This window comes from Microcaecilia unicolor, chromosome 3, assembly GCF_901765095.1.
Source record: "Microcaecilia unicolor chromosome 3, aMicUni1.1, whole genome shotgun sequence".
NCBI classification, from domain to species: domain Eukaryota; kingdom Metazoa; phylum Chordata; class Amphibia; order Gymnophiona; family Siphonopidae; genus Microcaecilia; species Microcaecilia unicolor.
The window spans coordinates 405,789,010-405,801,635 of record NC_044033.1 but is presented as its reverse complement, the minus strand read 5'-3'; the positions used below and the strand labels follow the sequence as shown (position 1 = coordinate 405,801,635).

Below are 12,626 nucleotides of genomic sequence, written 5' to 3'. Positions count from 1 at the left end.
CATAGTAGTAGCTATTGACTGCAAATAAGACACACAGTACATGTGGAAATGCAGCATAAAATTAGTCCCACATAGTACCTGCACTAAAAGCACCCCAGACTTTGCACCTGCTATTTATATTGGGGTGAGGAGTGCAGGGGCTGAGATCAATGCATGTATATTTGAAAATCAAATGTACTCATGCTCTTTTCCACTTCCAAACTAAATATGTTGATAGGACTGCCTCTCTTCCCCTGCCAAACAAATACACATTGTGAAACTCTCATATATCTAGTTTCTGCCAGGTAATTTTTACCAAAGAAAATACATGTTTACCTGGGTAAATGGTTTTGAAAACTTCATTCCATGTGCTTTTCTAAGCTAATTTTATCACTTTACATGATTAAAGCTATTAATGTTTACCTTGCTATAACTTTGGCCCCTATGTGTGCACGAGAAGGGAGTTCTGAGGAGGTACCATGCAAAGAGAAGCTGCTAACAGGTATCAGATGTCAAGAGTGAAAAGAGGGATTATCCTCACTCTGTGTATTATGTGCAAGTTTTGTGAGATCACAAATCTGTAATGGACACATTTTGGGCAGGGAGGAAAGAGAAAACAGATACAGTGAAACAAAATCAAATATCCGAAGACACCTGAAGTGATTATATTTCTGCTTTGGAACCTGTTCTATACATTTCTAGCATCTTGTCAGAACATGGTCTGAGAGCATGGACAACTCACAAGAGAGTAAGTGTCCAAGCACCTGATTTGTTGGGAGGTCTCAGGCAGGAACCCAGGAACAAGAATCAGGAAGGAATCCAGGCAGCAGGATGGTAGGAAGCTGAGCATAGGAGCAGAACTTGTGGAATTTCCCAGAAACCTTGCACCTGGGAAATGAGTAACCTAGGGGTTTAAGTACACCAGTCGGGGACATTTCTGGTTCTTTCTAAATTCCTTTCTTGCTTCAGATCAGGCAAGGGCCTTGGCTTCTGTGATAAAACCCCCTTAGGTCCTGGTCTCTGAGACCACCAGTGCCAGGTTAAAGTGGGATGGATAGAATGACTGGACCCAACTAGTTGTCATATTTAAACCATACAGAGATAATTACACCAGCTGCAGCAAAAGGTAGACTTTTTGCAGAGCCCTGTAGTAGCCTGAGCAGAAAAACATACAACCATCTTAGGACTGCTACCTGAACCTTGGACGTTGCACCTAGAAAAGTTTAATAGAACCTAAAAGAATTTGCATGGATTGTTAAATCAATGCCATTTACTGTTACCTCCTGCCTGGTTGCTGGGGCTGCCAGTTCAAACCTGATAACTATATATATCCTCAATTTACTGTTGTCAAGGGTAAATTTGCCCATACATCAGCTGATAGTTGGTGGTGGTATATTTTTGGCTGCCATCGGCTTTATTGTTGGATATTCAATGCTAGGCCAAGTCCAGGCATCAGCATTGAATATCCAGGCATACTGTCCAGATAACACTTACACAATGTTCAGCACTTAACCGTATAAGTTGAACTGCATAATGATAGGTCAGCTTTTTATATGGCTCAATTTATGCAGTTAAGTGCTAAAGATGGGCACTTAACCACATAAGTGCCAACTCTGCCCCAGGACTATCGACAAATTAGCCGTTTCGCTTAGGCGCCTACTACAGATTTTCAGTGGCACAATCCAATTAAATACCACTGAATATTTGCAATTAGCCCCAGACCAGCGACTTAAACAGCCGGAAGCCTCGCCTGGCCATCTAAGTTGTTTTGAATATTGGGCGGACAGTATTTATTATGAAGTTCACAATTATGTTCCTGGAATACTGTGTAAGAAGAGACATGATAAACTAAACTTTGTTTTTTTCTTTTTGCACAATATGCCTTTGGTTGCAAAGCTCTCATTGGATTCTAGAGTGTTAAATTCATAGTGTGACCTTTAACTTAAATAATATGATGCTGCTCAAAGTGTTTCCTGTGTTCCATCTTTTTCCAGCAATATCAAAGGATTTGTGACATTAATTTGCCATCCCACATGTAGTCGTTCCTTTTGCTCCATGTTAACATAAGGATACTCATTGAATCTAATAATAACAGCAGTGCCTGCCTTAATTTGATAGATGTTTTAGATAAATGGTCATGGGTAATAGCCAAACTAATATTTTGTTCTGTCTATACCAGAACTGCGCCATTTGAATGCTTGCCTGATAAACTAAGCTGTTGAAAATAACTCTAATAGATTAATCTAGTGGAAAAAATCATTAACCATGGTTAGTTTACCATTTAAAGAGCAAAAAATATTCTCTTCATTAGATTAATTTAGGAAGAAATGTAATATCTGTCTTGATCAGTTCTCAAGCATTGTGTTGCTTATTCAAATCAGCTGAAAATAATCTGTTATTCTTACTGTGATGTTGATTTAGCAAGAAGCCTAACTACTATGTTAGCTACCAAAAACATTAACTGTATGTTATTGTGGATTTGAGACTATTTATTGTCTGTTTCTTATTTAAGTGTCTGGACTGCTAAAACAGATGTGACATATCTGTATATATTATAAATCAATATTTTTAATCACATATTTTGTACAAATATTCACATTAGCTATGTATTTCAGTTGAAATCTAACATGACATTAAACATTTTGGTGGAATTGGTGAATAGTTTGCACTTTATTTTCAATTTCTCCTCGTTTATGCTCAAAGCTTATGATTTCACGAAACAAAAATGTTTCCCCAGTATCACCAATGAATAGCAGATCCTGATAACTTCATTGTAAATACATGTGCCTAGTGTCTCTGTTGGAGGCTAAGTCACAGCATGTAACTTAGGGGTCCTTTTACCAAGCTGTAGTAAAAGGGCCTACACTGGCATCAGCGTGTGTTTTTGACATGTGCTGAGGCCCTCTTTTGTTGCATTAGGTAAAAGGCTGTTTGTTTTTTTTAAAGAAATGGTCATGTGGCAAATTAACCACTTGCCGTGTGGCCATTTGGGGGAGGGGAGCACTTACTGGCACCCACTGTGGTAAGAGCCCCCGCGTTAACCCAACGGTGTACTGCTATGGATTTACAGCCTGTCTCACTGACACAGACTACTCAATAATTACCGTAGATTCTTTTGGATTCGTATTAGATAAACCTTTATTAGAGGTGCTAAAATCTACAATGATTAAGATATATATAATGATTAAGCTATATGCACACAATGATTAGCTATATAAACAATCATTACATCACTGGTCTGTACATCTAAGCAATGCTAACAGTTCTTAGACCAGGAAAAGAAGCAATAATACACTATACATGCATATATATATATATATATATATATATATATATATATATATATATATATATATATATATATATATATATATTATACATACAGGATCACTGGTCCTTACATCATCCAGGCTCTTATCATCAGCTGGGGGGGGGGCCGTTACAGCGAAAGCCAGGAGCTTTTTAGACCAGGAACAAGTCCTCTGCACAGTACGTATGTTACTCACAGATGAGCTCCCAATTTCACTGAAAGAAACTCCCCTTTTTATAAGGCTTAGAACTCATGTTCCGAGCTAAGGAAAATTACAAGAATGTACATGATGCAGTCACACGCTTCCGGCCCAAGTAAACAAACCACTGGCCAGGTGGCTCAACTCCTGAACTCTGAGCATATCCTGTTTCCCTCCTGCACAAACTGAATTGGTCAGAGATGTGCCTTATCGTCCACATTCCAACTTGTTTTTGTATTTACAAGGAAAGTTACTTTCAGTCAAAGACAAGATTTCAGAGTTCATTATCGATCAAAGCAGGGTTGAAAAGCAATCCTTTAAATCTTCCATTACAGGAGGATCACGTGATGCTTTGAGGGAGCAAGACGTAGAGTGTTAGCTCTCCGAGGCCTCATTCCCAAACTCACAATCTAGACTTTTCCTATTTGATTTTGAAGCTACTCCGACTGAAAGGGAGAGTGGGGAGTGGATGGAAAAATTTTTGGAAGGCTCCCCGAGCGGTATGGTGGGCAAGGGTCCGAAGCGTGAGAAAGGCAAGATCCCGATGGCTGGAGCAAAGATGGCGGAGAAACAACAACCCGAGGGCACAGCCTTTACGGACGAACAAGTTCTGCAAATTACAACTGCTATGGGGATCGCCTTGGAACCAAAGCTTGCACGACTAACAGAAAAAATAGTAAATGTTGAAACCATGCTCTCGGATATTAACAAGAGAGCGGGAGAGCTGGAGCAACGAGTATCAGCGCTCGAAGATGCTGCACCGGTAAGGGAGACGGAAATTGAAACGTTGCAGAAGCAGGTGAGGGGAATGGCGGAGACAATAGATGATCTAGAAAACAGATCTCACAGGGCGAACATCCGTATTATTGGGTTCCCAGAAGAGGTAGGAGACAAGGACCTGACAACGATCCTTGAGAAGTGGTTGGCAGAGGAACTCGCTTTGTCTGACTCATGTGGGCCTTTGTGTTTAGAACGAGCTCACCGCGTGGGTAAACTACTGGAGGGCCGCCGAACACCACGTGCAGTTCTGATCAAAATCCACAATTACACTCACAAAGTGGAAATATTGAGAGGATATCGAATGAAGAGAGATAACTTACAGTACAACGGCAACAAGATTTAATCTTCCAGGACTATTCCCAGGCACTATAGGAGAAGCGTAAGCAGTTTACTCCCCTGTGCAAACAACTGCATGAGAGAAAGATGCGATTTTTGCTGTTGTACCCGGCAACCCTTAAAATCTACAATAATGGTCAGTGGCAGACCTTTACCGCTCCAGCTGCTGCAAAGACTTATGTGGACCAATTATTGGATAAGTGAAATTGTTTTTGCATAAAGAAAGGGAAGATACTATGCGAGTGAAGGGGATATGATATTGGGTTATTTGATGTTGAGTTGCAGGGGATACGTTGGCGGATCATTTATTGATAAGAGTTGGGGAACACATATCTGCCTAAGAGTTTGGAATATATAACGTATGAATCTGGGATGGGGTCACAAGCGTTTAAACGTGATCTTGATATCTGACTCATTATGGGTTGGATGCCAGAAGGGGTCAGAGAAGAAGGGGATAAAGAGCAGAGGGATGGGTGGGGGAGGCGGGGTGGGTGGGTAAAGGGGTGGGAAAGGGGATGAGTAGGAGGCAACTAGGAAAAATAGTAGTAGAGTGGTCCGCGTGGGGGGGGGTAGATTGGGTGAGACAGTGAGAGATCTTTGGATATGGTGGGAGTATGATAACTGTGAATCAGGAAGTAGAGATGCGGTCACCGGGGGGAGGCTGGGCGCCCCGGGAGTAGACCACGAAGTACTTAAGAAACATGCTAAGGATGCGAAGATTATAAAATATGGCCAGCCCAGAAATAGAAGTGTTAGGATAGTATCTTGGAATGTCTGTGGGGTCACTTCACCTGTAAAAAGAACAAAAATTTTGCAGGCTTTGAAAAGACAACACACAGACATAGCATGCCTGCAGGAGACAAGGCTATCGTCAGAGGAACATAAGAAATTACAGCGCTACTGGGTGGGGGAGGTATATGATTCTCCCGCAAGTGGACGTCAGGGAGGTGTGGCGATTTTATTTAACAGAGCCTTAGCTTACATGGCGAAATTGCTATTTAAAGACACCGAGGGTAGATATGTGGGGTTGCAGGTAAACATGCAAGGACGAGATCTCCTGCTGGTAGCAGTTTATGCTCCTGTGGGCACTAAAACTGCTTTGTTTGCACAGCTCTTAAGAGAATGCCAGCGATACCCGAAATTGCAACTCGTCCTAGCGGGGGATATGAATGCGGTGATGGACCCGGTATTAGATCGCACAGGAGAGGGCTCCCATCTTTGCACACAATATCCAACAGAATTGGAGATGTTCACCACAGCTGTAGGGGTAGTAGACTCATGGAGACTGCTACACCCTGAAGAGCATGACTTCACACACATTTCGAGAGCGCATAAAACCCAAGCCAGACTGGATTACATATTTGTAACACAAACCATTTTTCCCTATATCTTAGAAGCTACGATGGGAACGGAGGGCATCTCGGATCATGTGATGATCTGGGTGGATCTGTAGGCTGTAAGTCATGTACAGGGTGGGCAGAGCTGGCGGTTCCCCACATATTTAGCGTCTTCCACAGAATTTATTAATTACTTGCAGTCTAAGTGGCAGATGTTTGAATCTACAAACAGCCAGCATTTAGATGACCCGATGTTATTTTGGTCCACCGCTAAAGCGGTAATAAGAGGAGACATAATTTCCTATGTCAGTGGGAGAAATAAGAGAATAACAGCGAAACTAGTAGAATTAGAAAACAAATTAAGGGCGTTAAAAAAGAGGTATACGAGATGCCCCACACAGGCAGTATATGACACCCTAATAGCGACTAGAGTAGCTCTTAATAGCTTAATACATGATAGAACAACTAGAATGCTCTTTTACCAGAAATATAGATTCTTCAAGTTTGGTGAGCGGACGGGTGGCATGATGGCGCGCTTGGTTAAACGCATGCGGAGGTCTCACCATATATCTGTGGTCAGAGATGACAAAGGTTCTCTTTACACAGATTTATCTGAGATAGCATAATAATTCTGAAAAACTCTCGCTAATACATATGCACAAGAAGCTCCACAGAGATCAGAGGGAGAGATGGCGGATTATCTAGAAAAATCTGGAATGCCGCGTCTCACCTCAGACATGGCAGAAACACTAAATGCATCAGTCTCTATAAAGGAGCTTCTAAAGGCAATCAAAGCTTTGAAATTCTCCTCGGCTCCAGGCCCGGATGAGTATACTGGGGAGTTCTTCAAACTATTGCAGAAGCAGGTTGCAGGCCCGCTGTTAGATTACTATGCAACTGTGGTGGAAGAGAAAAAATTCCCACAGCACGCTAATGTGGCTTTGATTAGTCTCATTCCTAAGACGGGAAAAGATCTTTTGCAACCAGGGTCATATAGACCAATCTCTCTGATCAACGTTGACATTAAGATATTATCTAGAATCTTGTCTGAGAGATTGGCGCGATTGATTCCTCAGATAGTGAAAGAGACCAAGTCGGGTTTGTGCGGGGCCGACAGTCTGTCATTAATGTAAAGAAACTATTGGTTGCTATGCTGCAGGGAAGGGCCACCCAAAGCCCATACTTAATAGTAAGCTTAGATGCAGAACGAGCATTTGACCGGGTGGGGTGGCCTTTCCTGTTTGCGACCTTGAGATGGGTAGGGATCAATGGCTGGTTTTATGATGCGATACAAGCAATGTATTGTGATCCTCAGGCCAGCCTACTGGTGAATGGGATAAAAACAGACGCTTTTCATATCAACTGTGGCACCAGACAGGGCTATCCACTATCCCCTCTATTGTTTCTTTTAGTATTAGAGCCATTACTATGCGTGATATGAGATGATGAGGGAATAAAGGGAGTGCGGCTACCCGGAACAGCACTGAAGGTACTCGCATGTGCGGATGATCTTCTGGTGCTGAGTGAACCGCATGGATCGTTAGTCAGATTACTTCAGGTAATACAAGAGTATGGCGCTTGCTCGGGTTATAAGCTGAATACATCAAAATTGTTAGCCCTATCACTGAGTGAGTCGATCCAAAATAATTGGTCTGGACTGTTTCCCTTGACTTGGGCTACAGATCAGCTTATTTACCTGGGGGTGACTATACCAGTTGATCTTACTAAATTGTATATTAAAAATGTAATCCCATTACTTACAGAAACAAAAGAATGTTGGGTCTTTGGGCAGAATGCCCTTTAATGCTGGTGGGCAGAATCTCCCTATTTAATATGATGCTAGCACCTCGCTGGCTTTACATGTTTCAAATGTTACCCTTAGCGTTGAGGCGTAAAGAGGAAAAGGCCTTGCACAGAGCATTACAGGGTTTTCTGTGGAAGGGGAAATGCCCTAGGCTGCCTCTTGCAGTGTTGCAGACACCCAAAGAACAAGGTGGAATGGGATTGTTAAATGTTAAATATTTATCAGTAGCTTGTTCCATGAGGCACATGAGAGACTGGCTAGTAGAGACTAATGACTTTTCTGATAGAGTAACAGAGGCAGCCTTAGTGCCAGACATTCATCTTAGTTGGCTGCTCCACACAATACCTGGCAAGCAAGTGAGAGAGTTGGTACGTAATCCACTATTGCTGTCTGCTAGAGCAAAGTGGAGATGGCTTTGTTGGAGGCACAGGTTCTCGGCGGCGAGCACCCCATACTTACCTTTACATAGAAAGCAAATGCTACATACCTGTAGAAGGTATTCTCCGAGGACAGCAGGCTGATTGTTCTCACTGATGGGTTGACGTCCTCGGCAGCCCCCTCCATCGGAAAGTTTACTAGCAAAGGCCTTTGCTAGTCCTCGCGCGCCCATGCGCACCGCGCATGCGCGGCCGTCTTCCCGCCCGAAACCGGCTCGAGCCGGCCAGTCCAGTATGTAGCAAGACAATACACTTCAAGGGAAGACTCAACTCCAAAGGGGAGGCGGGCGGGTTTGTGAGAACAATCAGCCTGCTGTCCTCGGAGAATACCTTCTACAGGTATGTAGCATTCGCTTTCTCCGAGGACAAGCAGGCTGCTTGTTCTCACTGATGGGGTATCCCTAGCCCCCAGGCTCACTCAAAACAACAACCATGGTCAATTGGGCCTCGCAACGGCGAGGACATAACTGAGATTGACCTAAAAAATTTACCAACTAACTGAGAGTGCAGCCTGGAACAGAACAAACAGGGCCCTCGGGGGGTGGAGTTGGATCCTAAAGCCCAAACAGGTTCTGAAGAACTGACTGCCCGAACCGACTGTCGCGTCGGGTATCCTGCTGCAGGCAGTAATGAGATGTGAATGTGTGGACAGATGACCACGTCGCAGCTTTGCAAATTTCTTCAATGGAGGCTGACTTCAAGTGGGCTACCGACGCAGCCATGGCTCTAACATTATGAGCCGTGACATGACCCTCAAGAGCCAGCCCCGCCTGGGCGTAAGTGAAGGAAATGCAATCTGCTAGCCAATTGGATATGGTGCGTTTCCCTACAGCCACTCCCCTCCTATTGGGATCAAAAGAAACAAACAATTGGGCGGACTGTCTGTGGGGCTGTGTCCGCTCCAGATAGAAGGCCAATGCTCTCTTGCAGTCCAATGTGTGCAGCTGACGTTCAGCAGGGCAGGAATGAGGACGGGGAAAGAATGTTGGCAAGACAATTGACTGGTTCAGATGGAACTCCGACACGACCTTTGGCAAGAACTTAGGGTGAGTGCGGAGGACTACTCTGTTATGATGAAATTTGGTGTAAGGGGCCTGGGCTACCAGGGCCTGAAGCTCACTGACTCTACGAGCTGAAGTAACTGCCACCAAGAAAATGACCTTCCAGGTCAAGTACTTCAGATGGCAGGAATTCAGTGGCTCAAAAGGAGGTTTCATCAGCTGGGTGAGAACGACATTGAGATCCCATGACACTGTAGGAGGCTTGACAGGGGGCTTTGACAAAAGCAAACCTCTCATGAAGCGAACAACTAAAGGCTGTCCTGAGATCGGCTTACCTTCCACACAGTAATGGTATGCACTGATTGCACTAAGGTGAACCCTTACAGAGTTGGTCTTGAGACCAGACTCAGACAAGTGCAGAAGGTATTCAAGCAGGGTCTGTGTAGGACAAGAGTGAGGATCTAGGGCCTTGCTGTCACACCAGATGGCAAACCTCCTCCAATGGAAGAAGTAACTTCTCTTAGTGGAGTCTTTCCTGGAAGCAAGCAAGATGCGGGAGACACCCTCTGACAGACCCAAAGAGGCAAAGTCTACGCCCTCAACATCCAGGCCGTGAGACTGGAGGTTGGGATGCAGAAGCGCCCCCTCGTCCTGTGTGATGAGGGTCGGAAAACACTCCAATCTCCACGGTTCTTCGGAGGATAACTCCAGAAGAAGGGGGAACCAGATCTGACGCGGCCAAAAAGGAGCAATCAGAATCATGGTGCCTCGGTCTTGCTTGAGTTTCAACAAAGTCTTCCCCACCAGAGGGATGGGAGGATAAGCATACAGCAGGCCCTCCCCCCAATCCAGGAGAAAGGCATCCGATGCTAGTCTGCCGGAGGCCTGAAGCCTGGAACAGAACTGAGGGACTTTGTGGTTCGCTCGAGATGCGAAGAGATCCACCAAGGGGGTGCCCCACGCTTGGAAGATGTGTCGCACCACTCGGGAGTTGAGCGACCACTCGTGAGGTTGCATAATCCTGCTCAGTCTGTCGGCCAGACTGTTGTTTACGCCAGCCAGATATGTGGCTTGGAGCACCATGCCTTGACGGCGAGCCCAGAGCCACATGCTGACGGCTTCCTGACACAGGGGGCGAGATCCGGTGCCCCCCTGCTTGTTGACATAGTACATGGCAACCTGGTTGTCTGTCTGAATTTGGATAATTTGGTGGGACAGCCGATCTCTGAAAGCCTTCAGAGCCTTCCAGATCGCTCGCAACTCCAGAAGATTGATCTGTAGATCGCGTTCTTGGAGGGACCAACTTCCTTGGGTGTGAAGCCCATCGACATGAGCTCCCCATCCCAGGAGAGACGCATCCGTGGTCAGCACTTTTTGTGGCTGAGGAATTTGGAAGGGACGTCCCAGAGTCAAATTGGAGCAAATCGTCCACCAATACAGGGATTTGAGAAAACTCGTGGACAGGTGGATCACGTCCTCTAGACCCCCAGCGGCCTGATACCACTGGGAGGCTAGGGTCCATTGAGCAGATCTCATGTGAAGGCGGGCCATGGGAGTCACATGAACTGTGGAGGCCATGTGGCCCAGCAATCTCAACATCTGCCGAGCTGTGATCTGCTGGGACGCACGCACCCGCGAGACGAGGGACAACAAGTTGTTGGCTCTCGCCTCTGGGAGATAGGCGCGAGCCGTCCGAGAATCCAGCAGGGCTCCTATGAATTCGAGTTTCTGCACTGGGAGAAGATGGGACTTTTGGGTAATTTATCACAAACCCCAGTAGCTCCAGGAGGCGAATAGTCATCTGCATGGACTGCAGGGCTCCTGCCTCGGATGTGTTCTTCACCAGCCAATCGTCGAGATATGGGAACACGTGCACCCCCAGCCTGCGAAGTGCCGCTGCTACCACAGCTAGGCACTTTGTGAACACCCTGGGCGCCTAGGCGAGCCCAAAGGGTAGCACACAGTACTGAAGTGGCGTGCGCCCAACTGAAATCGCAGATACTGTCTGTGAGCTGGCAGTATCGGGATGTGTGTGTAGGCATCCTTCAAGTCCAGAGAGCATAGCCAATCGTTTTGCTGAATCATGGGGAGAAGGGTGCCCAGGGAAAGCATCCTGAACTTTTCTTTTACGAGATATTTGTTCAGGGCCCTTAGGTCTAGGATGGGACGCATCCCCCCTGTTTTCTTTTCCACAAGGAAGTACCTGGAATAGAATCCCAGCCCTTCTTGCCCGGATGGCACGGGCTCGACCGCATTGGCGCTGAGAAGGGCGGAGAGTTCCTCTACAAGTACCTGCTTGTGTTGGAAGCTGTAAGACTGAGCCCCCGGTGGACAATTTGGAGGTTTTGATGCCAAATTGAGGGTGTATCCCTGCCGGACTATTTGGAGAACCCAGTGATCGGAGGTTATGAGAGGCCACCTTTGGTGAAAAGCTTTCAACCTCCCCCCGACCGGCAGGTCGCCCGGCACTGACACTTGGGTGTCGGCTATGCTCTGCTGGAGCCAGTCAAAAGCTCGCCCCTTGCTTTTGCTGGGGAGCCGCGGGGCCTTGCTGAGGCGCACGCTGCTGACAAGAGCGAGCGCGCTGGGGCTTAGCCTGAGCCGCAGGCTGTCGGAAAGGAGGATTGTACCTACGCTTACCAGAAGCATAGGGACCAGTCTTCCTTCCCCCGAAAAATCGTCTACCTGTAGAGGTAGAGGCTGAAGGCTGCCGGCGGGAGAACTTGTCGAATGCGGTGTCCCGCTGGTGGAGAGACTCTACCACCTGCTCGACTTTTTTTCCAAAAATGTTGTCCGCACGGCAAGGCGAGTCCGCAATCCGCTGCTGGAGTCTATTCTCCAGGTCGGCGGCATGCAGCCATGAGAGCCTGCGCATCACCACACCTTGAGCAGCGGCCCTGGACGCAACATCAAAAGTGTCATAAACTCCTCTGGCCAGGAATTTTCTGCACGCCTTCAGCTGCCTGACCACCTCCTGAAAAGGCTTGGCTTGCTCAGGGGGAAGAGCATCAACCAAGCCCGCCAACTGCCGCACATTGTTCCGCATGTGTATGCTCGTGTAGAGCTGGTAAGACTGGATCTTGGCCACGAGCATAGAAGAATGGTAGGCCTTCCTCCCAAAGGAGTCTAAGGTTCTAGGGTCTTTGCCCGGGGGCGCCGAAGCATGCTCCCTAGAACTCTTAGCCTTCTTAGGGCCAGATCCACAACTCCAGAGTCATGAGGCAACTGAGTGCGCATCAGCTCTGGGTCCCCATGGATCCGGTACTGGGACTCAATCTTCTTGGGAATGTGGGGATTACTTAGTGGCTTGGTCCAGTTCGCAAGCAATGTCTTTTTCAGGACATGGTGCAAGGGAACAGTGGACGCTTCCTTAGGTGGAGAAGGATAGTCCAGGAGCTCAAACATTTCAGCCCTGGGCTCGTCCTCCACAACCACCGGGAAGG

General features: G+C 46.5%; 1 protein-coding gene across 1 annotated transcript in view; it reads left to right on the top strand.

Moving 5' to 3' along the window:
- The first annotated feature begins 6,630 nt into the window (after positions 1–6,630).
- Positions 6,631–12,626, top strand: part of LOC115464777 (calcipressin-2-like) — a 55,268-nt gene continuing 49,272 nt past the window's right edge. The window contains exon 1 of the mRNA XM_030195131.1: positions 6,631–7,039. Within this exon, the coding sequence (XP_030050991.1) occupies positions 6,631–7,039 (409 nt within the window). The remainder of the gene's footprint in view (positions 7,040–12,626) is intronic.